Source organism: Drosophila arizonae, chromosome 4, assembly GCF_054131065.1.
Source record: "Drosophila arizonae isolate 15081-1271.41 chromosome 4, UAZ_ARI_1.0, whole genome shotgun sequence".
NCBI classification, from domain to species: domain Eukaryota; kingdom Metazoa; phylum Arthropoda; class Insecta; order Diptera; family Drosophilidae; genus Drosophila; species Drosophila arizonae.
The window spans coordinates 26,228,283-26,252,411 of record NC_142924.1 but is presented as its reverse complement, the minus strand read 5'-3'; the positions used below and the strand labels follow the sequence as shown (position 1 = coordinate 26,252,411).

Sequence of the window (24,129 nt, the reverse complement as noted above, 5' to 3'; positions counted from 1 at the left end):
CGTGCTAACCACCGGTTAGTAATGTTAAGATTATTAGTGGGTTATTATTACCAAATCAACTACGAATCAGAACACAATCATTTCCAAATACGTTAACATTTTTATTCCATATTACCTCGTGTTTCCTACCCCCGCCTATCCGTTTATTATTTTCTTTAACATCGACCGTTCGCGTTGAGCGCTCAAAACTAATTAAAATCTGCGCGCAGCTTTCAAGCCTTTCCTTGCGCTCTGCAGATTTCACCACGCGACCAGCAATGCAATTCACCACCGCGAGCTTTCGAGCTGCATGGTTGCATTGCTGATCGCGTGCCCGCCCACTCATTTGAATTTTGCTTACTATCTAAAGCTAACGACTATGATACCTTTATCTACTTACTTATCTAACAAAACAATCGATAATTCAAATATAAACTTAACGACTATAATCCAATTCATTTCTTTTTCCATTCACTATCTTACATACTACGAAATATAACCTACTAACCAACTTACTTGCTACAAGATATGGCCTACTACTAACCTACTCACTACAAATATATCTTACTACTAACTTACTCACTACAAATATATCTTAATGCTAACTTACTCACTACAAATTTCAGTAACCTCGACCGCTATAATGCCAAAAATGTAAGGTGGGCAAAAAGGCCACCTTACACCCCCCCCCCCCCCCCTTACTTCGACGGAGCGACTGTTACGCCCCCCGATGAATTGATGGTCACTGTGTATGACCGTTCCCCCGCCGCAACTCGGAAACGGGTTCTCCTGTGCGGCCGTCTACGTGTTTCCACCTCCCGCCTCAGGAGTTGGATTACCTCCCCGCTCAGCTCGACGCCAGCAGGGCGTATCCTCCAGTTGACGGGGATCAGCGGCAACATCCTCAACGCTTCCACGTCCTCTGCGTCCAGCGCGTCCTCAAGGCTCACCTCCCATCCGTCCAACAGCTCCGCCATGTCTGCCAATAGACGCCTCTCCTCCTCCGTCGACTCGTCTCGACGTTGGTCGCGTTCTCGGCCGCTCCCAACCTGGCTGCGCTCTCTGCGCTGCCGACGCGCGGATGGGCCCTCGGCGCCGTCCGTTAGATTTCTTCGACTGGCCGGGGCGCGGGTGTCCGGTTCGCGCGCGGGCACTGGTCGTCCTCTTCGTCGTCGCCGACGACGCTTGCGCCTGGACGCCTGGCCTTGATATGTCGGGCGCTCTGCGCTGGACTGCGACGAGCATGACAGGCGCCGGTTTTCGACCGTGCCCGGCGCATATCGCAACGTGACCCTGGCGGCTGGTTTCGGCGGCTGGTCCCTCTCAACGTCGTCGTCAGTTCGGCGTTGGGGAATAGGATCTGTGGCGGTGTCCTCCTCGGGATTCGCATCTTCCACTCGGACGTTCAGCTGCTCTGCTTCCGCTCCGTCCCGCGCCGCGGTCTCCGGGATGGGGTCCTCGACGGAGGGACAATGCTCCCTGCCGCCTTCCCACCCCCGTGACGGGGATCCATCATCTAGCCCTCGAGGAATGGGGCTTGCAACGCCGCCTTCCTCGGGACTCGCCTCCTCGGCCTCGAACTCTTCGCCGAAACTTATGGACACCTCACTGTGCCCTTCCTCCACTTCGTCCCGCGCCGCGGTCTCCGGGGTGGGGTCCTCGACGGAGGGACAATGCTCCCTGCCGCCTTCCCACCCCCATGACGGGGATCTGCTGTCCATTTCTGGTGGAAACTCCTCATCTTCGCTCGCCGTCCACGGCGTCGGCGTCGCCCACCTTGACGGGGCTCCATCCTCTGTACATCTCCGCGCGTCGGACTTCGGGCTGCCCGGTGGGCGGGGCGGAGATGGCGGCTCCTCCACGAGTGGTGGCGTGGTGCCCCCCCTAGGCACCTGGATATACACCGTCGTGTATCTGGCCTGCACCAGTTGGATAAGGCCGTCCATCCTGGTCGCCACGTTCACCGTCGAGCGGAGGACCGTATGTACACACCGAGGCGGCGCCCGCTCCTCTTGGCGACGGTAATACTCTCTACCGAGCCTCGGGTCCCTCGGCCGACTCCGCGCCTCCTCCCCGGAGAACGGCTCCGTGCTATCGCTGCTCGCGTCTTCGACTCGGGCTGAGCCTTCGTCGTCACTGCTAATCTCGATGACGTCTTCCATGCTGTTACTTCCCTGTAAGTTCAGATTCTTTAGTCTTCTGTTTTTATTCGTGTTAATGACCGAAATGGCCCTCTAACTACTGCATTAGTGTTAGCGTTAATAAGGGGCTCTACGGGGAAGTTAGTGATTGATGAGATGTGTAGATCTGTCAATGCCTTTGGTTGTCTTCGCCGGGTACAGCGGGGTTTGCTCCTCATTCCCCGTTTCCCCGGTCACGCTTTCCGGGACCGTGTCGCTTTCTTCGTCTTCTTGATGGAATGGCTTCAACTGCGCAATGTTGGCCACCCTCCTCTTACGCTCGCCCTCCTTCGTCAGGCGTACCACGTTGGGGGACAAGAACTTAACGACCTTGTAAGGGCCGTCGAATTTGGGCGCTAGTTTCGCCGCGAATCCGTCCGCCGCGTTCGACAATTGATGTTGTCGCAACAGCACCGCCGAACCCAACGCTGGTCTCCAGTCACGCCGTCTCAAGTTATAGTGCCTGCCTTGATCCTTTGATGCTCGCTGTAAGTTACTGCGCACTATGTCGAAAATCTCCTTCATTTTGACTCCTCTGGCCTCGGCTCGGGTCTCTCTGGTCGCCGAACCGGGAGTGACTTCGTCGTATAAAGCGGCGGGTAGGCGTGGCTCCCGCCCTAACATCAGGAATGCTGGAGTGAAGCCCGTGGAGTCGGCCACGTTCGAGTTGACTGCTAGCGTTATCTCCGGCAACAGCTCGTCCCATGAGCTCTGGTGGCCTTCGATGTACTGAGCTATCATAGTCTTCACCGTGCGATTTGTTCTCTCCGTCGGGTTCTCCTGCGGTGTATAAGGCGCTGTGTGCTGGAGTGTCACCCCCAAGGATTCCATAAACGCCTTGAAACTTCTGCTTGTGAATTGTACGCCGTTGTCGCAAACGAACGTCCTGGGCACTCCAAATCGGCTGATTATGTGTTCCCGGAACGCCAGTTGCAGCTGAGCGGTAGTCGCTTTCCTCAACGGCACCAGCTCCACCCATTTGGCAAAAGCGTCGTGGAACACCAACAACATTGTGTTCCCACGTTTGGAACGAGGTAAAGGTCCCACGAAGTCTGCGCACAAGACCGCCATTGGCTCCGCCACCTGTCTGGTGAGCATACGCCCGGCTGGCTTTTGTTGCACGCATTTAAATCTTTGGCACGTCTCGCAACACTTCACGTATTTGGCGGCATCTCTGAACATGCCCGGCCAATAGTACCTTTGCGCAAGTCGTGCCGCCGTCTTCCTCACTCCTTGATGTCCGGCCGTGGGAGCGTCGTGGCACTCCCTCATCACTCTGCCCCTCAAACTGCTCGGGCGCCACTTGTAAAGTTAGAATTTTCCAGCCGGGGTCAGAGCTTCAGTCTGCCCAGGGCCACAACTTACAAGACATTTGTAAATTACTACGGGACTACGAGTTAGAGAAATGGGAGAGGATGGGGGAGTTATTACGTATTAAATGGCCACGCAGCCCGAACTCGCCGACCACGCCCGCACACGCTTGCACGTGGGATGGCTGCAGCGATCGAGTGGCGCAGCTAAACGCACTCCAGATTGCTGGGGTCGGGGCTACAAAGGCGTATCGCGGGATGTTAGTGGGGCTATTCTACTACAAATGGTGGACCGCAGATCGAGGAACGCCCAGCGTTGACGCCGGCGTTCACTCCAGACCACGCGGTTTTGTGTGCCAGAGTTTCGGCCGTCTGGCGCACAGGATTGCCCTCGTGCTAACCACCGGTTAGTAATGTTAAGATTATTAGTGGGTTATTATTACCAAATCAACTACGAATCAGAACACAATCATTTCCAAATACGTTAACATTTTTATTCCATATTACCTCGTGTTTCCTACCCCCGCCTATCCGTTTATTATTTTCTTTAACATCGACCGTTCGCGTTGAGCGCTCAAAACTAATTAAAATCTGCGCGCAGCTTTCAAGCCTTTCCTTGCGCTCTGCAGATTTCACCACGCGACCAGCAATGCAATTCACCACCGCGAGCTTTCGAGCTGCATGGTTGCATTGCTGATCGCGTGCCCGCCCACTCATTTGAATTTTGCTTACTATCTAAAGCTAACGACTATGATACCTTTATCTACTTACTTATCTAACAAAACAATCGATAATTCAAATATAAACTTAACGACTATAATCCAATTCATTTCTTTTTCCATTCACTATCTTACATACTACGAAATATAACCTACTAACCAACTTACTTGCTACAAGATATGGCCTACTACTAACCTACTCACTACAAATATATCTTACTACTAACTTACTCACTACAAATATATCTTAATGCTAACTTACTCACTACAAATTTCAGTAACCTCGACCGCTATAATGCCAAAAATGTAAGGTGGGCAAAAAGGCCACCTTACAAGGCTTCTTTTAATAATCCATTTACAGAATATATATTATATTCTTATAGCTAGAGCCGCATAGCTGTGCTGCCGGTTACGCCAGCAGCAGAGCGGCTTCGTTCATATGCATATATGCTTAGGTATAAGTGTTTATATATTAGCTTAATGGTCTGGCGAGAGTCGCAGACGGAGAGGGGGTAATGTGTCCACTTGTTTACGAAACAGTCGCGCATGCAAAATATGCCGACTCAGCGGAGTTAGTGCACTGTTGAGGCCAATGCACTTGAGAGTGATCATATTACTTCTTATGTATGTATGTTTAATTGTAACAATGTATTTGTGACATTCTTTGTGTATGTAAATATATATGTTACTGAGTACAGTGAACATTTGATAAAGTGGACATACTACATCTCCCTCCTTTTGAAAAATAACGTAATTTTTAATTTTCTTAGTTATATTACTTATCCAAATATTTTTTTGTGTTTTGTTTCAAGCAGGTTGATCATTCCTGTTCTTGATTTTTTTTTTTTATACTCATTCACGAAAGTGAATCAGTATATTGGTTTTGTGCAATGTCCGTCTTGCTGTCCGTCCGTCTGTCCGTCTGTCCGTCCGTCCGTCTGTCCGTCTGTCCGTCTGTCCGTCTGTCCGTATGAACGCAATCTATTTCGGCGCTATCGAAGCTAGAGACTTGAAATTTGGAGCACATACTCGTGTATATCTCCGATTTATAAAGTGTTAAAATTTTCCCGATCCGCCCACTAGGGGCGTGGCAAATCGGAAAATGCATTTTCCGATATACCAGAAATCATGTTAGTTAAAGAGCTAGAAAACTGAAATTTGGTATGGTCCGCGCCGACCATCCAAGATCACAAGCTATGGCGGATATATCTCCGCCCATTAGGGGCGTGGCAAATCGGATAAAACTGTATCTCCTAAAGTTATAAACCTAGAATGCTGAAATTTTGCACGTAAGCTGATGTTTTGATTCTATGAAGATGGGTAAAAAATTATATATCTACGCCCACTAGGGGCGTGGCAAATCGGACCTGAAGATATTGTGATTTTTCGAATTCTGGTATATTTTAGGCACTATTGATGCTAGAGATCTGAAATTTGGTATATATACGCGGGTTGATCGCCCAAGTCCAACGAGCTATGGTAGATATATGTCCGCCCATAGGGGGCGTGGCAAACCGCAAAAATTTATATCTCCTAAAGCATAATAGCTAGAAGCTTCAAATTTGGATAGTTGAGTTACTGGTAGCCTCCTCTATCGATTCTCCAAAAAATAATTTTTACGTCTCTTTAGGGGCGTGGCATATCGAAAAATACCCTGTAATTTTCACTTTTTTGAGAGTAAGCATTCAAACTTTGCAGTTAGGGTACTGTTATCTCGTTCTAGAAACTAACCAAAAATTAGGTGTCTACGCCCAGTAGGGGCGTGGCAAATTGGAAAAGCCTCTATATTATACAGTATTAGAGTGAAACTTAACTATAGTTGATGGGATGTGAATGAGTATTCCGCAGTCGGTAACGCCCGACTGCAACGTTCTTACTTGTTTTTTTACTAGTTTAATTATTTTTATTTTTATTTTTGTTCCTTTTTTTTTTTGCAATTAATTGATTATGAATTAAACATTTTTAATCTATCTTTATGTACTACTTGTTAGACTCATTCACGAAAGTGAAATGATTATATTGGTTTTGTGCAATGTCCGTCTTGCTGTCCGTCCGTCTGTCCGTCTGTCCGTCCGTCCGTCTGTCCGTCTGTCCGTATGAACGCAATCTATTTCGGCGCTATTGAAGCTAGAGACTTGAAATTTGGAACACATTCTCGTGTATATCTCCGATTTATAAAGTGTTAAAATTTTCCCGATCCGCCCACTAGGGGCGTGGCAAATCGGAAAATGCATTTTCCGATATACCAGAAATCATGTTTGTTGAAGAGCTAGAAAGCTGAAATTTGGTATGTAGGTCCGCGCCGATCACCCAAGATCACAAACTATGGCGGATATATCTCCGCCCATTAGGGGCGTGGCAAATCGGATAAAACTGTATCTCCTAAAGTTATAAACCTAGAATGCTGAAATTTTGCATGTAAGCTGATGTTTTAATTCTATGAAGATTGGTGAAAAAATTATATATCTACGCCCACTAGGGGCGTGGCAAATCGGACCTGAAGATATAATGATTTTTCGAATTCTGCTATATTTTAAGCACTATTGATGCTAGAGACCTGAAATTTAGTATATATACGCGGGTTGACCACCCACGTCCAACGAGCTATGGTAGATATATGTCCGCCTATAGGGGGCGTGGCAAACCGCAAAAGTTTATATCTCCTACAGTTTAAGAGCTAGAAGCTTCAAATTTGGATAGTTAAGTTACTGGTGGCCTCCTCTATCGATGCCCCAAAAATAATTTTTAAGCCTCTTTAGGGGCGTGGCATATCGAAAAATACCCTGTAATTTTCACATTTTTTGAGCGTAAGAATTCAAATTTTGCATTTAGGTAACGGGTTGTTCGTTCTAAAAACTGGCTAAAATTGAGGAGTCTACGGCCACTAGGGGCGTGGCAATCGGCATTTACAGTGCGCGAATTGCGACATTTATATGCGTCAGCCATCTATTTATGTATATGTACACATAAGTAGGCTTAATAGGCATTGATAGCACGGAAGGAAACATTTTTATAAAATTAATAAAATATAAAAAAGCTAAAATAACAAAAATTTGCAATTTACAAAAAAGTGTTTTCAGCGGGATTTGAACTCGCACCCAACCCAAACAGCATGTTTGTCAAAATAGCTAAAATAAAGATCGTCGGCGCTTCAGCCTAGAGCACCACCGCGTCGTTTCGATCAAGAGTAGTTAAAACGAAATCACATTATTGTTATGACGCCGCATAGCAAAGAAAAGCCAGAGTGGTGGCTGGAAATTCAAAAACAATGCAAAGACAAATCAATCGCAACGGGATTCTTAGAATATGCTAGAGCACGCATTTATGTGTACATACATACACACATACAAATGAGCGCGTGTATAAGGCTGGAATGCTTGATGCTATGCGTGCAGGCTTATGTATATAATTATATATACATATGTATGTATTTGCGTATATGTATTTGAGGGCTATTTAAGAAGAAACAAGTTTAAACTTATAAAATTATTCGACTAAGAAAATGAAAAGTATTAAGTGCCATTCAGTCAAGCTCGCACCTTCCCAATAAAATATCTATTTTATAAAAAACGAAATATATATGAAAAAATAAAAAAAATAACACTTTACTGTGGTTCGAGCCTCCGCTACTCTAACATTACTTGCGTCGCCCTTAGCACCCGCGCCACTGCTTTGCTCGAGCAATCAGTTGCTAAAATAGAATAGCTTAATAAGAGTGCGTCATCAGACAAAACTACAGTAACGGCTAGAAAGTCCAGAAATCAATCGAAATTCTAAGAATGTGAGAAAAGGCGCGCTTCTGTCTGTACGCATAGAATAGACTATGAGTGTGTGCACAAGCATAGGAAAATCGCGCTGATCTGCTGTTAGCTTGAAACCGGTATCCAATGTATGGATATAAATATATAATAAAAATCAGAGTTGTATAAATTATATATGTATGTAATTTGAATGCAATAGCTATCGATGATTTTCCAATTTTAATGGCATCATGCCGTGTCTTTTGCTGCGCACTAGACTTGAAAATTGCACTATATACTCTGGTTGACAGCGTTTGGGCTGTGAATGAGTCTTCTGCTTTCGGTATCGCCCGATTGCAACGTTCTTACTTGTTTTTTATTTTTATTATTTGAAATTGTTATATTATCGTTTTTTCCTATGCTTTCTACTTTGTATGGTCCTGTATATTTAAAATCTAACTTATGACCTGTTTCGTTATTTAGTAGAACTCTATCTCCTATTTTTAATTCAAAATCTAAACTATTGCTATCGTATTAAATTTTTTGTTTTTTCTTATTTGTTTCTAGCATTAGCCTAGCTCTCTTATATGCCTGTTCTAGTCTGAATTTTGATTCCTTAGCATAGTCTTCTACATTATATAGTGGCTTAATTCTATCTATGCTATTAAAATCTTTTGGCAAGTTTGACGTTTTGCCGAACACGAGCTCATATGGACAATAGTCATGTGCCATAGAGGGTGTTGTGTTAAAACAATATACGAAGTATCTTAACCATACGTCCCAATCTGTCTTATCGACTGATATATAAGATCGTATGAACTCGTTAAGTGTTCTGTGGCTTCGTTCCACGGTACCTACTGTCTGGTGATGGTGTGCGGTTGAAGTTATGTTTTTAATTTTAAGATTTTTACATAAGTCTTCAATTATTGAATTTTTATATTCTGTACCCATGTCCGTAATGAACGTCTTCATTGGACCGTATACCAGAATAAAATTTTCAAATATAGCTTTTGCTACTGTTTTCGCACTTTTGTCTTTAATTGGAATTGCTACAAGGTATTTTGTTAGATCGCAGATTAAAGTTACTGCGTATTCGTTTCTGTATTCTGATTTGGGTAAAGGACCGATCGTGTCAACAATTACCCTGTCGAAAGCTCTCTGTGGAGTTTCGGTAATAGTTAATGGAGTCTTTGTGTGTTTAGTCGTTTTAGACTTTTGACACTTCTCACATTTTTTTATATAATTCGATATATCTTTTGTCATTTTATTCCAGTGATAATGCCTTTTTATTTTGGCTATCGTTCTGGCTATTCCAGTATGACCTCCTTGTATTGGGTCATCATGGAACGTAAACAGTATTGCTTCTTTTTCTTTATTATTATCGTTTGATAATAGGGTCACCGGCTTGAGTAGCGCTACTCTTAAAGATTTTAAATATTTATTGCCCATTAATTTAAAAGATTCTATTGAGATAATCTCAAAGATCTTTTCGCTCGGTGCCACTTTGAGTTTGCTAATATTAAGTATACCGGCTTCTGATTCAAGCCTTTGAAAGAACTGACCTAAGTCAAAAGTTTCATTGGTGTACATATTGCTAACATCAATTCTTGCGATAACACTCTTTCCTTGTTTTAATAAACATAAAGAATTTGTTATTCGCAAGGTCACTACTTTTCGTACTTCGTCATTTACAATGACTTCGTATACGTTGGGCTTAGAAGCATTTGGAGTCTGCTTTTGTAAGACCTCCTTTTCTTTTTCTTTTCCTGCGCAGGAATTTAACTGTTTACTTTGATTTCTGGTAGTGACTTTCAGAATTTTATTATTTGTCTGTATATTTTTCAAATCTGTTATTGTTATTCTAGATAGCGCATCGGCTACGTAGTTGTCTTTTCCCTTTAGAAATTCTACCGTAAAATTATATTCCTCTAGTTCAAGTCTTATTCTGGTGAGTTTGGAGCTCGGATTTGTCATTGAAAATAGATATGTGAGTGGCCTGTGTTTTGACAGTGAAGTGTCTACCATAAATGTATGGCCTGAAGTACGTTATTGCCCAATGTATGGCTGTTAGTTCCTGTTCTGTTGTGCTTTTATTACTTTCTCCTTTAGTAAAAGATCTTGATGCGTATGCTACCGGGAGTTGAAGTCCATCTTTGTTTTGTGTAAGGACTGCTCCACAAGCTTGCTTACTGGCATCCGTTATAATGCAAAATTCTTTGCTGAAGTCTGGGTATTGGAGGAGTGTTGGATTCATTAATGCCGATTTTAGATATTCGAAGGCGTTTTGGCAATCTGCCGTCCATTCGAATTTGACATCTTTTTTGCATAACTTTGTTATGTGACGAGAATAGTCGGCGAAGTTTTTAATGAATCGTCTGTAGTAATTACAAAAAGCTATAAATCTTCTGGCGCTGTCCGCATCATGTGGGACTGGATAATTTTGAATGACGTCGTATTTTTTGTCGTCGGGTAAGATTCCTTTATCTGTGCATTTATGTCCTAAGAAAGTGACTTCATGCATAAAAAATGAACATTTTTCTGGATGTAACTTTAGGTTGTGCTGCCTACATTTCTCAAAAACATCAGTTAAGTTTTTGAGCATATGTTTTTCGGAGCAACCAATGACTATTAAGTCATCCATATAAAGGAATGCTTGAGAGGGTTCAAGTCCAGAGAATGCTATAGTCATCATTCTTTGAAACGAATTTGGCGCTATTTTTAAACCAAATGGTAACCGCGTGAAGCGATATGAACCGTTTGTTGTTGAAAATGAAGTAATATCTCTTGATCTTTCTTCGAGTTCTATTTGGTGAAAACCTGACATTAAATCTAGGCATGAAAAGAATTTCGCTCTACCTAGTTGATCTAAAATATCATCAATTCTAGGGAGTGGAAATTTATCGGACAACAATTTTTTATTGATCTGACGATAGTCAATTACTAATCGCCATTTTTTCTTTTCAGAATTCGGAAGTGTTTTCTTGGGTACTAATAACAAAGGGCTATTATAGGGAGATACGGACGGTTCGACTATTTTGTCGTCAATTAGTTTTTTGACTTGTTTCTGAATTTCTTCTTTTTGGCTGTGAGGATTTCTATAATTTTTTATATATATCGGTTCATCATCTTTCAATCTCAGTTTTTGTTTATAGAAATTATTTGTGGTCATTGGTTCGGTTTCTAAACCAAACACATCACTATATTGTACGCACAGTGACGTTAGCTGTTTATGGAATAATGGCGGAAAATTTTTTGATAGCTGGCTTAGTACAATTTTTTCTCTTTTTTCTGGAGTTGTTGTAACTACTTCGTAGTTTGAAAGTGGTTCATGTTTTAAACTATTTATGCTAATTAATTGGTCTTCGTTAGTTGTATTCAGTATTCTTAAGAATGCGTTTTGAGAATTTACTATGGTATTTGCTATGTAAACACCATGCTGAATTTCTTGATTTGGAATAAGTATACTTTCTTCTTCTGAGTTTATTTTAATGTTTCTGATTACTTGAGATCTTGCTGGCAGAATTAAGGAGTTGTTGCCAGAACTGTATGTTATTTGAACATAAATGGGATATTTTAAATTGTTTGGTCTAATTATTAGCCAGTCTTCAGTTGGATTGAAATCCAATACGCAGTTATATTTCTTTATGAAATCTATTCCTAGTATTCCATCACATGGAATAGCAAAGTTTGTATTCACGATGTGAAAATCGTGTGGAATTATATATTTTGAAGTTTGTATTTCTATAGACGTAAATCCTTTGGATTTAGTAACTTCCTTACTTATTATTATATTATATTATATTATTACCTTGTATGTTAATTATATTGTTTGTTTGGATGTTTTGATAAACATCCGAATTTTCATTTAATATTGAGATGTCTGCGCCGGTGTCGACTAAAAAGACTAATTCATTTCCTGTACTAGCGTTTGTGAATTTTACATATATATTTTTGCTGAGATTGATAGTGTGAATTTCCGATATCTTTACTGCTGATTTTCTAAAGGGTTTTGTGAGTTTCCCGATGTGTTTTGGGCCACCCTAACATTGTTGTTATTATTGTTATTATTGTATCGGTTATAACCGCTGTTCTGCTGGTTATTTCCTCTACTGCTTCCTCTATTACTTCTATTATTATAATTTCCTCTATTGTTTCCTCTATAGTTATTTTGATTGGTGTTTTGGTAGTTGTAGCGATTATTATTATTATTATAATAACCGCGGCCATTGCCTCTACCACGACCTCTGTTATTGAAATTACCTCGACCCCTTTGGGTGTAGAACACCGTGTTTGGATTTCCGGTCATTTCTGTACTATATTGTACATATTTGGCTATGGCATCGTTCATTGTTTTGAAGTTGCCAGCCTCAAGGATTGTTATACCCTGAACCCATTTTCAATGGGAAATCAGGGTATAATGGTTTTGTTGAAATGTATGTAACAGGGAGAAGGAGGCGTGGCAGACCCCACAAAGTATATATATTCTTGATCAGGGTGACGAGCTGAGTTGATTTGGCCCTGTCCGTCTGTCTGTCCGTCTGTCCGTCTGTCCGTATATATGAACGCGTCGATTTCAGAAGATATAAGAGCTAGAGACTTCAAATTTTTTTTAAAATGTCCGTAATTACAGCGCGCATATCAAGTTTATCATTAAAATTCGATAACTCATCCCGATCTTTTTTTATCGATAAAAAACCTTATCGAAAACCAGTTATAAAATTATATCTTCTACACCTTTATTGCTAGAGTCTCCAAATTTATAATGTATGCTTATATGCAATTTATACAATTTCGGTTTTTGTTAAAATTTACCCCCACCCTTAAATTCACCCCCTCACCCTCACTTTTGTAAAAAGCGTATTTCAAATACTAGAGACTTGTGCTTTGGCAATTACATGCATATTCATGTTATAATCATAATCTAAAAGTTTCATGAAGATCGTATGTCCACAAAAAAAGTTATTAAGCAATTAAGTTCTCATAGTAAGCGCTCACTGCGCGCCCATGCGTGTATATGCTTGTATGTGTATATGTATGTAATTGTTTGTGTATGTGTGTGTGTGTGTGTATGTGTGTGTATGTATGTGTGTGTATGTATGCCCGTGTGTGCGTGCGGGCGTGTGTGTGTGTGTGTGCGTGTTTCTTGTGTAAGCTGAAAGACGCGAAAAATTATTGAAATATCTATTGCTCCAAGGGTTCAGGGGATCTCGTAGTCGAGCAGTCTCGACTAGAGCTTTCTTACTTGTTTTTAATTTACTCTGTTCGCAATTTTTAATCATTGCGTCAATGGCTTCCTTGGTACTGAATTTATCAGCATGTTCCGCTGGTAACCCTTCATCAATATACGAAGCCTCAAGAAGCCTTCGTAAATTGTCTATTTCGGTCGTGAATTTCTCGGCGGTTTTTCCTTTTTGTATAGTTTTAGATAGTTTGGCCTTTACTACGTCGGATGGTTCACCAACTATAGTATCTTGAAGTTTTTTTATTATAGCTTATATAGTTGTTTCGTCTTGGACTTTATATAATATTGAGCCAATAATTTTTGATTTTATTACTTCAACAGCTATATCTTCAAATGTGCCTTTTGTAAGATCTACTAACTTCAAAGCTCTTATGAATATTTGAAGATGTATTCTTTGTCCGTTGAATTCCGGAATGGCATTTGAAATGTCCTTTATATAGGCTCTTTGATCGTTTATATTTGCCATTATGTTTATTTTTCTATCTACTATACTTGTATTAAAATCTATGTCTGAATATTCTTCTATTTCATTATCGGGTTCCGATAATGTAAATAGGGCTGGTATTGTTAGATCGTTTAGATCTTTTTCTTTTATCTGAGTTTCGGACTCAGAATCGGAATTTTCGTCAGCTGATTCTATGTTAGTGAATATAGCTAGAGGTGTGTTCAATACGGTTGGTATGAATATATCTAACTTATATTTTTCTTTTACGTTTATAAGGTTCGAACGTAGTTTGATCAATAGTTTTGAAATCTTTGTCCAATTCGATTTGCCAATTATTTCTCTATTGTCATTTACTAACGTTCGTGCGTCGTTGAATGAATCAACGAGAATTTTCGCATGCTTATATAATGTTTCTTTTTGTATTGTCCTATTCTGTGTTACACATTTATAAGACTTGCTAAATTTTTCTTTTATTTCGCGTATATGGAGGCTGAGTTGTTCCCAATTCATTCTTAGGATTGAAAAGCTTGTTAGCGATGCGATCGCACCATAACTTTTTGGATTGTCCTAGTATGGGGTTATATTCAGTTACAATTTTAGCCTGTAAATAAGTAATGGTTGTCGCTAAGACAAGACCTTGCTCGATTTGGGTCAGACCATCTAATGGACATGTAACACCACCGAACATTTCCATATATTCTCCTGAGAATTCATATACGCTTATAAATTTTTTGTGCTTTTGAAACACATTTAATGATCTCACTAGGTATTCTGGCTCTCTGCTGAGGACTTGCTGACATAGGTCTCTAATATGTGCGTTTGACATTTTAGTTATTTCCTATATACTAGACAAATATTTGTGTTTTGAGTGTGTTTTTATTATTAGACATATATAAAAGTTTTCTCTTTTTTTTTTAAATTTATTCCTGTTTAGACCGTCTGTGCATTTATTTAGATCTTGTCTAGATCATTAGCTTGGCTTAAGGCCCTCTTTGTAATGCATTTGTTATGCAGCAAATATGCTTTATAAATTACATATGCACTCATAATAATGACGATTATAAACAGCAATATATTTGTTATTTTAGAGTCCATATTATTTGACTCAATTTTGTTTATTACGTTAGCAGTGGAATCCACTACCTTTGTGTCTACGAGTCCCATTTTGGGTGCTACTCCTAATTCGACTAATTTCTCTGATTCTATTTCTTCAAATTTACTTATGCTATTACTTCGCATAGAAGTATAAAACGATAATATAATGATTCTCGATAAGGTGCATTTCTTATATATTTATTATATATATATATATTTTTTTTAAATTCATAATCAACTACTTTTTTTTTTTTTTTAATTTTTAATTTTGTTATTCTTAATTTTTTTCACTTCGTCATTTATATTCTTACTAATATAGTTTTCCTATTCGATCAGCGCAGTGATCTCCTGTCTAATGTTTCGTATGGCTGTCAGGCCATACTCTATTACGAGCAACGCAATTATCGCTCAGTATTACAAACATATCTTGACATTTCATGACTTAATTTAATTCCTAGTTTAACAATTTTTCTTTTAAATTTAAATTTATTTATATATATATATATATATATATATATATATATATATATATATATGTATATATATATATATAGAGAAATATGTTGCGCGCTCTATGTAGCGCTGCCGGCCCTATAGTACTCGGTCTGTTGGGGCGCCGGTGCTGGTGTATACGCAGTGAGGCGTCTCCAGTGGTCCAGCGCAGTCAGCAGGGCATGTATCTTCCGGTTTTGTTTTGATTTCCTTTTTTGGTGGTACTGCTTGAAATTTGATATCGTTAATAATTTTTACTTTCTTGATGCTTTTTTCGTTTGTAGAGGATGAGCTTTTATATTTTTGCTGAATCGACTCGATATTGTCGATTTCTGCTTGTATTTTATTGCCTCTTTCCCAACTTATTTTCGTGTTGGTGGCAAATAACAGCTTTAGGAGTTCGGCTTTTTATACTCTGAACCCATTTTCAATGGGAAATCAGGGTATAATGGTTTTGTTGAAATGTATGTAACAGGGAGAAGGAGGCGTGGCAGACCCCACAAAGTATATATATTCTTGATCAGGGTGACGAGCTGAGTTGATTTGGCCCTGTCCGTCTGTCTGTCCGTCTGTCCGTCTGTCCGTATGTATGAACGCATGTACGCCGTCGTACATGATGTTCCATAGGAGAGGCCCCAGCACTGAGCCTTGGGGTACTCCAGCTGACACTGTATGAGTTTGGGGACCCTCACTCGTGTTGTATACCAGTGTTCTTCCTCTGAAGTAGCTCTTTATTATCTCTCTTAGATATTTAGGGATATTATATTGTGACAGCGCATTCAGAATCATATCCCAACTAGCTGTGTTGAAGGCATTCCTTATATCCAGGGTCGCGATGATGCAGTATTCCTTCGTCCCGTGCCTCCATCTGGTGCCTTGAATAGCGGAAGTGGCCAGACCGACAACTTTGTTAAGCGCGTCCGTTGTTGACCGGGCCTTCCGGAATCCAAATTGGTTTGGTGACAGGCCTCCGGCGCTTGCAATCGCAGTCTCCAGCCTAGAGCAGATCAGTTTCTCAAACACCTTTCCCATGGTGTCTAAGAGACAGATCGGTCTGTACGAAGATGGCTCATCTAGTGGTTTGCCAGCCTTGGGTAGCAATACCAGATTCTGGGCTTTCCATTTTGCCGGGAACGTCTCTTGGATCAGGCATTCATTAAATAATTCGGCGAACGTACTTGGGTGCAAGGCGAGGGCTAGCTTTAGCGCACGATTTGGGATCCCGTCCGGCCCTGGAGCTGTGTTGGTTCTAAGACCTCGGAGAACTACTGATATTTCTTCCTCTGTAACTAAAACAATTTCAGTGCTCGTTGAGCCCTGATCAGCAGACTCGGACTCAGGGGCGTGAATGGAGCTTAGACTTTCTGGAAAGAGTGTTTCCACAATCGATTTAAGCTCCAGACGATCCGTAGGCTGCACCTGTCTACCTGCGTATAGTCTTTTAACTACTATCTTATATGCCCTGCCCCAAGGGTCATATTCGGCTGAGTCGCACAACTGTAAAAAACATTCTCTTTTGCTTGCCCGAATGGCCTTCTTCAGCTGTCTTCTAGCTGCCTGGTAAGCTAACTGTTTCTCAAAAAACGTTGACCTACCGCGAGCCCGTTGGTAGCTTCTTCTCGCCTGGATGCATTTGCGACGAATGTCACCTATTTGCGTATTCCACCAATACGTAGGATCATGTTGTCGCGTGAACTGCTTGCGGCGTAACATGCTGCTATTGCAGGCACTCTGTATTTGGGCTACCATTTGGCATGCTCTGGCCTCAGCATTACCAATTGTACCCAGAGACTGAATGGCCTCTGAAAAGACCGCGGGATCAAAAGTATCTAGCCGATACGACTCCCTCCACAATGTTGACGCCCTGGCAGGTGGCTCACCTATTGTGAACAGAAGTGCCGTATGATCGCTGCCTGTATAGCTATCGCAATGGCTCCATGTTGCTCCCCGAAAGAGGGATGAAGTGACAAAAGTAATGTCGATAACAGACCCGTATCCCGCCCGACTGAAGGTGTACTCATCTCCAGTAGGATACGACCTCTGGCATTTGTTGTGGGGCTACCCCATTCTAGCGCCCAGGAGTTAAAATCTCCAGCTATAATGGCCTTCCGACCCCTAGCATCCTCGGCAAGCTCGTCGAGCACCGTCGTGAATTCACTGAGCTGCATGCTGGGGGCCAGATAGCAACTGTAAAGCCATAAGCTACCATATAGGCCACGTACGAACCCATTGAATGACTTAACATTCGAAAGTACGTTCGTTGAGTTGCCGCATACCCACAACGCAGCTTTGCCATTAACGTCTGTTGACCATGTCCTAGGGCAGCTGGTTCTACAGTGGTGAGGCTCACTGAGAAAAGCTACATCTATACATTTTTCCCTAATGGTCTGCTCTAGAAGATCTTGGGCAGCAACACAATGATTTAAGTTAAGCTGCAAAAACCTTAACATTTCATTTTACGAGCAGCTTCACGGTAAGATGGGCACTTGAAGCTGCCTGCTGAATGGTCCGTCTGCTTTTCACCTTTCCGGATGCAGAGGCTACATTTTGGTGGCTTGGTGCATGCTTTGGCACTGTGACCCATCTCTCCACACCTGAAACAGGCGCCCTTTAAGTCACAGTCGCTACCGCAGTTTGCTGCCATATGACCGTAATCGAGGCACTTGAAACAGCGTTTAGGCTGCTCCACGGCTCGGATACGGCAAACTACCCATCCTATTCTAATTTTGGACAGCTCGAGCAGAGTTTTAGCTTTCCCAATTGGAAGAGCAACCGTAGCTCTTTGCTGTCCACCAAAAGCTGGCCGAAGCGATTTGATAGCCTCAATGGGGAGTGAGCTATCCTTCAACTCCACCCTAATTGCTTCCAAGATCTCCTCTTTGGTCGCTAACTCATCTAGATCGCGAATCTCAACTTGAGCCGATTCGGTAAGTGTTTTCACTACCGCTCGGTCTCCCAAGGCCTTGCCTACAGCTTCGTGCAGAGCCTCAGCGCTATGCTCCGGCTTCCTACTCAGTTGCAATAGAAGGTCCCCCTTAGCTGTCTTCCTAATGCCTTGAACGTCGCTGCTCAGATGCTTCAAATTTGGGTCGCTTTTAACTACACGAAGCATGTCCGCATAGCTGCAACCCCCTACGCCTGAAATCGCAATCGCGTCAGTCCTGGGACGTTTTTGCATAGGCTTTCGCCCTTTGACGACTGTCCAGCTGCTCTGGTTTGTCTGTCGAGCGGCCTGGTTTGAAGTTTCAGTTTCAGCTGTAGCCCGTAGAGCCATTGGTTCTTTTGGGTTCGCTGCACTTCTATTGGGCCTCGGCTTTTTTGAGGGAGTTTTCCTCTGTTCGGAGGCAACTTCCCTCGACCGCTTGGGAGTATTGCTACCTACTGTAGCACTAATGCTCGCTGCCTTAATGTTTTCGCCTACTTTTTTGAGTGGCGTGGTCTGCACCTCACAGTTTTTAACCGAACGGTTGCAGAACGCTTCGGCCGTCTTGTGAAGGCTGACCAGCCTAGCCAGCTCCTCTCTCATTAAGGCATTTATATGCCGCTGACCCCCAAATAAGGCAGACAAACCCTCTAGTGTAGCTCCTATTTGAGCTAACGCTTCTTTTAGTGACTTGGGTGCCTGGCACTCAGCCACTGGAGCCTGGTTAGAAGTCGACGGCTGCGCCAACGCCCTCTGTTGTTGCTGCGGCGATCGCTGCAACGAGGAACGACGCGCAAAAGCTTGCAGCTCGTCCTCCATCATGGCATCCATTTCTGCTCCGACTACCACGGCGTGAAGCCTGTAGTGGGCAATGGCTACTAATGTAATCTGAGTTTACAACCCGCAGTAACGTAAACTCAACTTGACTACAGCGAGAGCCCGAAAGTATGCACTACTTTTAATAACTACTACTTCACTCCAGCAGCTAGGTTGCTGTCTTTGCTAAGGCTTAGCAACTCACCAACGTTAGTGAGCAGCTGATTGCCCGATGCAATTTCCAGCACTACTAACAGCTGTTAGAGTGAATGCACCTGCTTTTTATTATTGCGCAAGTGTGACGCCTAAAGTGACAAAATTTACGCGCCCACAAAAGACAAGGAAAGGAAAGAAGCCCTGACGCCAAAACAATGACGCTATCGCCCCCCCTCTCTTGCACCACCGAATTATACCGCTTGGGAATTCCACGAACCGACGCGCAGTAAGTCTCTGGTAGTTTTTTTGAGGTCGCTGGGTACGCCGCGCCCACAGCAAACACGTTGACTTCAGTTCTTTCCACTTTCGCAGGGGAAAACACAGTTCAAGCTATTGTCTACGATGGATCACGATGACATCGACCGCACTCCGTGAAAACGCAACTCGTCGGGTAAGATTCCTTTATCTGTGCATTTATGTCCTAAGAAAGTGACTTCATGCATAAAAAATGAACATTTTTCTGGATGTAACTTTAGGTTGTGCTGCCTACATTTCTCAAAAACATCAGTTAAGTTTTTGAGCATATGTTTTTCGGAGCAACCAATGACTATTAAGTCATCCATATAAAGGAATGCTTGAGAGGGTTCAAGTCCAGAGAATGCTATAGTCATCATTCTTTGAAACGAATTTGGCGCTATTTTTAAACCAAATGGTAACCGCGTGAAGCGATATGAACCGTTTGTTGTTGAAAATGAAGTAATATCTCTTGATCTTTCTTCGAGTTCTATTTGGTGAAAACCTGACATTAAATCTAGGCATGAAAAGAATTTCGCTCTACCTAGTTGATCTAAAATATCATCAATTCTAGGGAGTGGAAATTTATCGGACAACAATTTTTTATTGATCTGACGATAGTCAATTACTAATCGCCATTTTTTCTTTTCAGAATTCGGAAGTGTTTTCTTGGGTACTAATAACAAAGGGCTATTATAGGGAGATACGGACGGTTCGACTATTTTGTCGTCAATTAGTTTTTTGACTTGTTTCTGAATTTCTTCTTTTTGGCTGTGAGGATTTCTATAATTTTTTATATATATCGGTTCATCATCTTTCAATCTCAGTTTTTGTTTATAGAAATTATTTGTGGTCATTGGTTCGGTTTCTAAACCAAACACATCACTATATTGTACGCACAGTGACGTTAGCTGTTTATGGAATAATGGCGGAAAATTTTTTGATAGCTGGCTTAGTACAATTTTTTCTCTTTTTTCTGGAGTTGTTGTAACTACTTCGTAGTTTGAAAGTGGTTCATGTTTTAAACTATTTATGCTAATTAATTGGTCTTCGTTAGTTGTATTCAGTATTCTTAAGAATGCGTTTTGAGAATTTACTATGGTATTTGCTATGTAAACACCATGCTGAATTTCTTGATTTGGAATAAGTATACTTTCTTCTTCTGAGTTTATTTTAATGTTTCTGATTACTTGAGATCTTGCTGGCAGAATTAAGGAGTTGTTGCCAGAACTGTATGTTATTTGAACATAAATGGGATATTTTAAATTGTTTGGTCTAATTATTAGCCAGTCTTCAGTTGGATTGAAATCCAATACGCAGTTATATTTCTTTATGAAATCTATTCCTAGTATTCCATCACATGGAATAGCAAAGTTTGTATTCACGATGTGAAAATCGTGTGGAATTATATATTTTGAAGTTTGTATTTCTATAGACGTAAATCCTTTGGATTTAGTAACTTCCTTACTTATTATTATATTATATTATATTATTACCTTGTATGTTAATTATATTGTTTGTTTGGATGTTTTGATAAACATCCGAATTTTCATTTAATATTGAGATGTCTGCGCCGGTGTCGACTAAAAAGACTAATTCATTTCCTGTACTAGCGTTTGTGAATTTTACATATATATTTTTGCTGAGATTGATAGTGTGAATTTCCGATATCTTTACTGCTGATTTTCTAAAGGGTTTTGTGAGTTTCCCGATGTGTTTTGGGCCACCCTAACATTGTTGTTATTATTGTTATTATTGTATCGGTTATAACCGCTGTTCTGCTGGTTATTTCCTCTACTGCTTCCTCTATTACTTCTATTATTATAATTTCCTCTATTGTTTCCTCTATAGTTATTTTGATTGGTGTTTTGGTAGTTGTAGCGATTATTATTATTATTATAATAACCGCGGCCATTGCCTCTACCACGACCTCTGTTATTGAAATTACCTCGACCCCTTTGGGTGTAGAACACCGTGTTTGGATTTCCGGTCATTTCTGTACTATATTGTACATATTTGGCTATGGCATCGTTCATTGTTTTGAAGTTGCCAGCCTCAAGGATTGTTATACCCTGAACCCATTTTCAATGGGAAATCAGGGTATAATGGTTTTGTTGAAATGTATGTAACAGGGAGAAGGAGGCGTGGCAGACCCCACAAAGTATATATATTCTTGATCAGGGTGACGAGCTGAGTTGATTTGGCCCTGTCCGTCTGTCTGTCCGTCTGTCCGTCTGTCCGTATATATGAACGCGTCGATTTCAGAAGATATAAGAGCTAGAGACTTCAAATTTTTTTTAAAATGTCCGTAATTACAGCGCGCATATCAAGTTTATCATTAAAATTCGATAACTCATCCCGATCTTTTTTTATCGATAAAAAACCTTATCGAAAACCAGTTATAAAATTATATCTTCTACACCTTTATTGCTAGAGTCTCCAAATTTATAATGTATGCTTATATGCAATTTATACAATTTCGGTTTTTGTTAAAATTTACCCCCACCCTTAAATTCACCCCCTCACCCTCACTTTTGTAAAAAGCGTATTTCAAATACTAGAGACTTGTGCTTTGGCAATTACATGCATATTCATGTTATAATCATAATCTAAAAGTTTCATGAAGATCGTATGTCCACAAAAAAAGTTATTAAGCAATTAAGTTCTCATAGTAAGCGCTCACTGCGCGCCCATGCGTGTATATGCTTGTATGTGTATATGTATGTAATTGTTTGTGTATGTGTGTGTGTGTGTGTATGTGTGTGTATGTATGTGTGTGTATGTATGCCCGTGTGTGCGTGCGGGCGTGTGTGTGTGTGTGTGCGTGTTTCTTGTGTAAGCTGAAAGACGCGAAAAATTATTGAAATATCTATTGCTCCAAGGGTTCAGGGGATCTCGTAGTCGAGCAGTCTCGACTAGAGCTTTCTTACTTGTTTTTAATTTACTCTGTTCGCAATTTTTAATCATTGCGTCAATGGCTTCCTTGGTACTGAATTTATCAGCATGTTCCGCTGGTAACCCTTCATCAATATACGAAGCCTCAAGAAGCCTTCGTAAATTGTCTATTTCGGTCGTGAATTTCTCGGCGGTTTTTCCTTTTTGTATAGTTTTAGATAGTTTGGCCTTTACTACGTCGGATGGTTCACCAACTATAGTATCTTGAAGTTTTTTTATTATAGCTTATATAGTTGTTTCGTCTTGGACTTTATATAATATTGAGCCAATAATTTTTGATTTTATTACTTCAACAGCTATATCTTCAAATGTGCCTTTTGTAAGATCTACTAACTTCAAAGCTCTTATGAATATTTGAAGATGTATTCTTTGTCCGTTGAATTCCGGAATGGCATTTGAAATGTCCTTTATATAGGCTCTTTGATCGTTTATATTTGCCATTATGTTTATTTTTCTATCTACTATACTTGTATTAAAATCTATGTCTGAATATTCTTCTATTTCATTATCGGGTTCCGATAATGTAAATAGCGCTGGTATTGTTAGATCGTTTAGATCTTTTTCTTTTATCTGAGTTTCGGACTCAGAATCGGAATTTTCGTCAGCTGATTCTATGTTAGTGAATATAGCTAGAGGTGTGTTCAATACGGTTGGTATGAATATATCTAACTTATATTTTTCTTTTACGTTTATAAGGTTCGAACGTAGTTTGATCAATAGTTTTGAAATCTTTGTCCAATTCGATTTGCCAATTATTTCTCTATTGTCATTTACTAACGTTCGTGCGTCGTTGAATGAATCAACGAGAATTTTCGCATGCTTATTTAACGTTTCTTTTTGTATTGTCCTATTCTGTGTTACACATTTATAAGACTTGCTAAATTTTTCTTTTATTTCGCGTATATGGAGGCTGAGTTGTTCCCAATTCATTCTTAGGATTGAAAAGCTTGTTAGCGATGCGATCGCACCATAACTTTTTGGATTGTCCTAGTATGGGGTTATATTCAGTTACAATTTTAGCCTGTAAATAAGTAATGGTTGTCGCTAAGACAAGACCTTGCTCGATTTGGGTCAGACCATCTAATGGACATGTAACACCACCGAACGTTTCCATATATTCTCCTGAGAATTCATATACGCTTATAAATTATTTGTGCTGTTGAAGCACATTTAATGATCTCACTAGGAATTCTGGCTCTCTGCTGAGTACTTGCTGACATAGGTCTCTAATATGTGCGTTTGACATTTTAGTTATTTCCTATATACTAGACAAATATTTGTGTTTTGAGTGTGTTTTTATTATTAGACATATATAAAAGTTTTCTCTTTTTTTTTTAAATTTATTCCTGTTTAGACCGTCTGTGCATTTATTTAGATCTTGTCTAGATCATTAGCTTGGCTTAAGGCCCTCTTTGTAATGCATTTGTTATGCAGCAAATATGCTTTATAAATTACATATGCACTCATAATAATGACGATTATAAACAGCAATATATTTGTTATTTTAGAGTCCATATTATTTGACTCAATTTTGTTTATTACGTTAGCAGTGGAATCCACTACCTTTGTGTCTACGAGTCCCATTTTGGGTGCTACTCCTAATTCGACTAATTTCTCTGATTCTATTTCTTCAAATTTACTTATGCTATTACTTCGCATAGAAGTATAAAACGATAATATAATGATTCTCGATAAGGTGCATTTCTTATATATTTATTATATATATATATATTTTTTTTTAATTCATAATCAACTACTTTTTTTTTTTTTTTTTAATTTTTAA

General features: G+C 40.7%; 1 protein-coding gene across 1 annotated transcript in view; it reads left to right on the top strand.

Moving 5' to 3' along the window:
- Positions 1 to 3,574: 3,574 nt before the first annotated feature.
- Positions 3,575 to 24,129, top strand: part of LOC149269496 (uncharacterized) — a 46,375-nt gene continuing 25,820 nt past the window's right edge. The window contains exons 1-2 of the mRNA XM_089466678.1: positions 3,575 to 3,875; positions 4,467 to 4,494. Of these exons, the coding sequence (XP_089322804.1) occupies positions 3,575 to 3,875; positions 4,467 to 4,494 (329 nt within the window). The remainder of the gene's footprint in view (positions 3,876 to 4,466; positions 4,495 to 24,129) is intronic.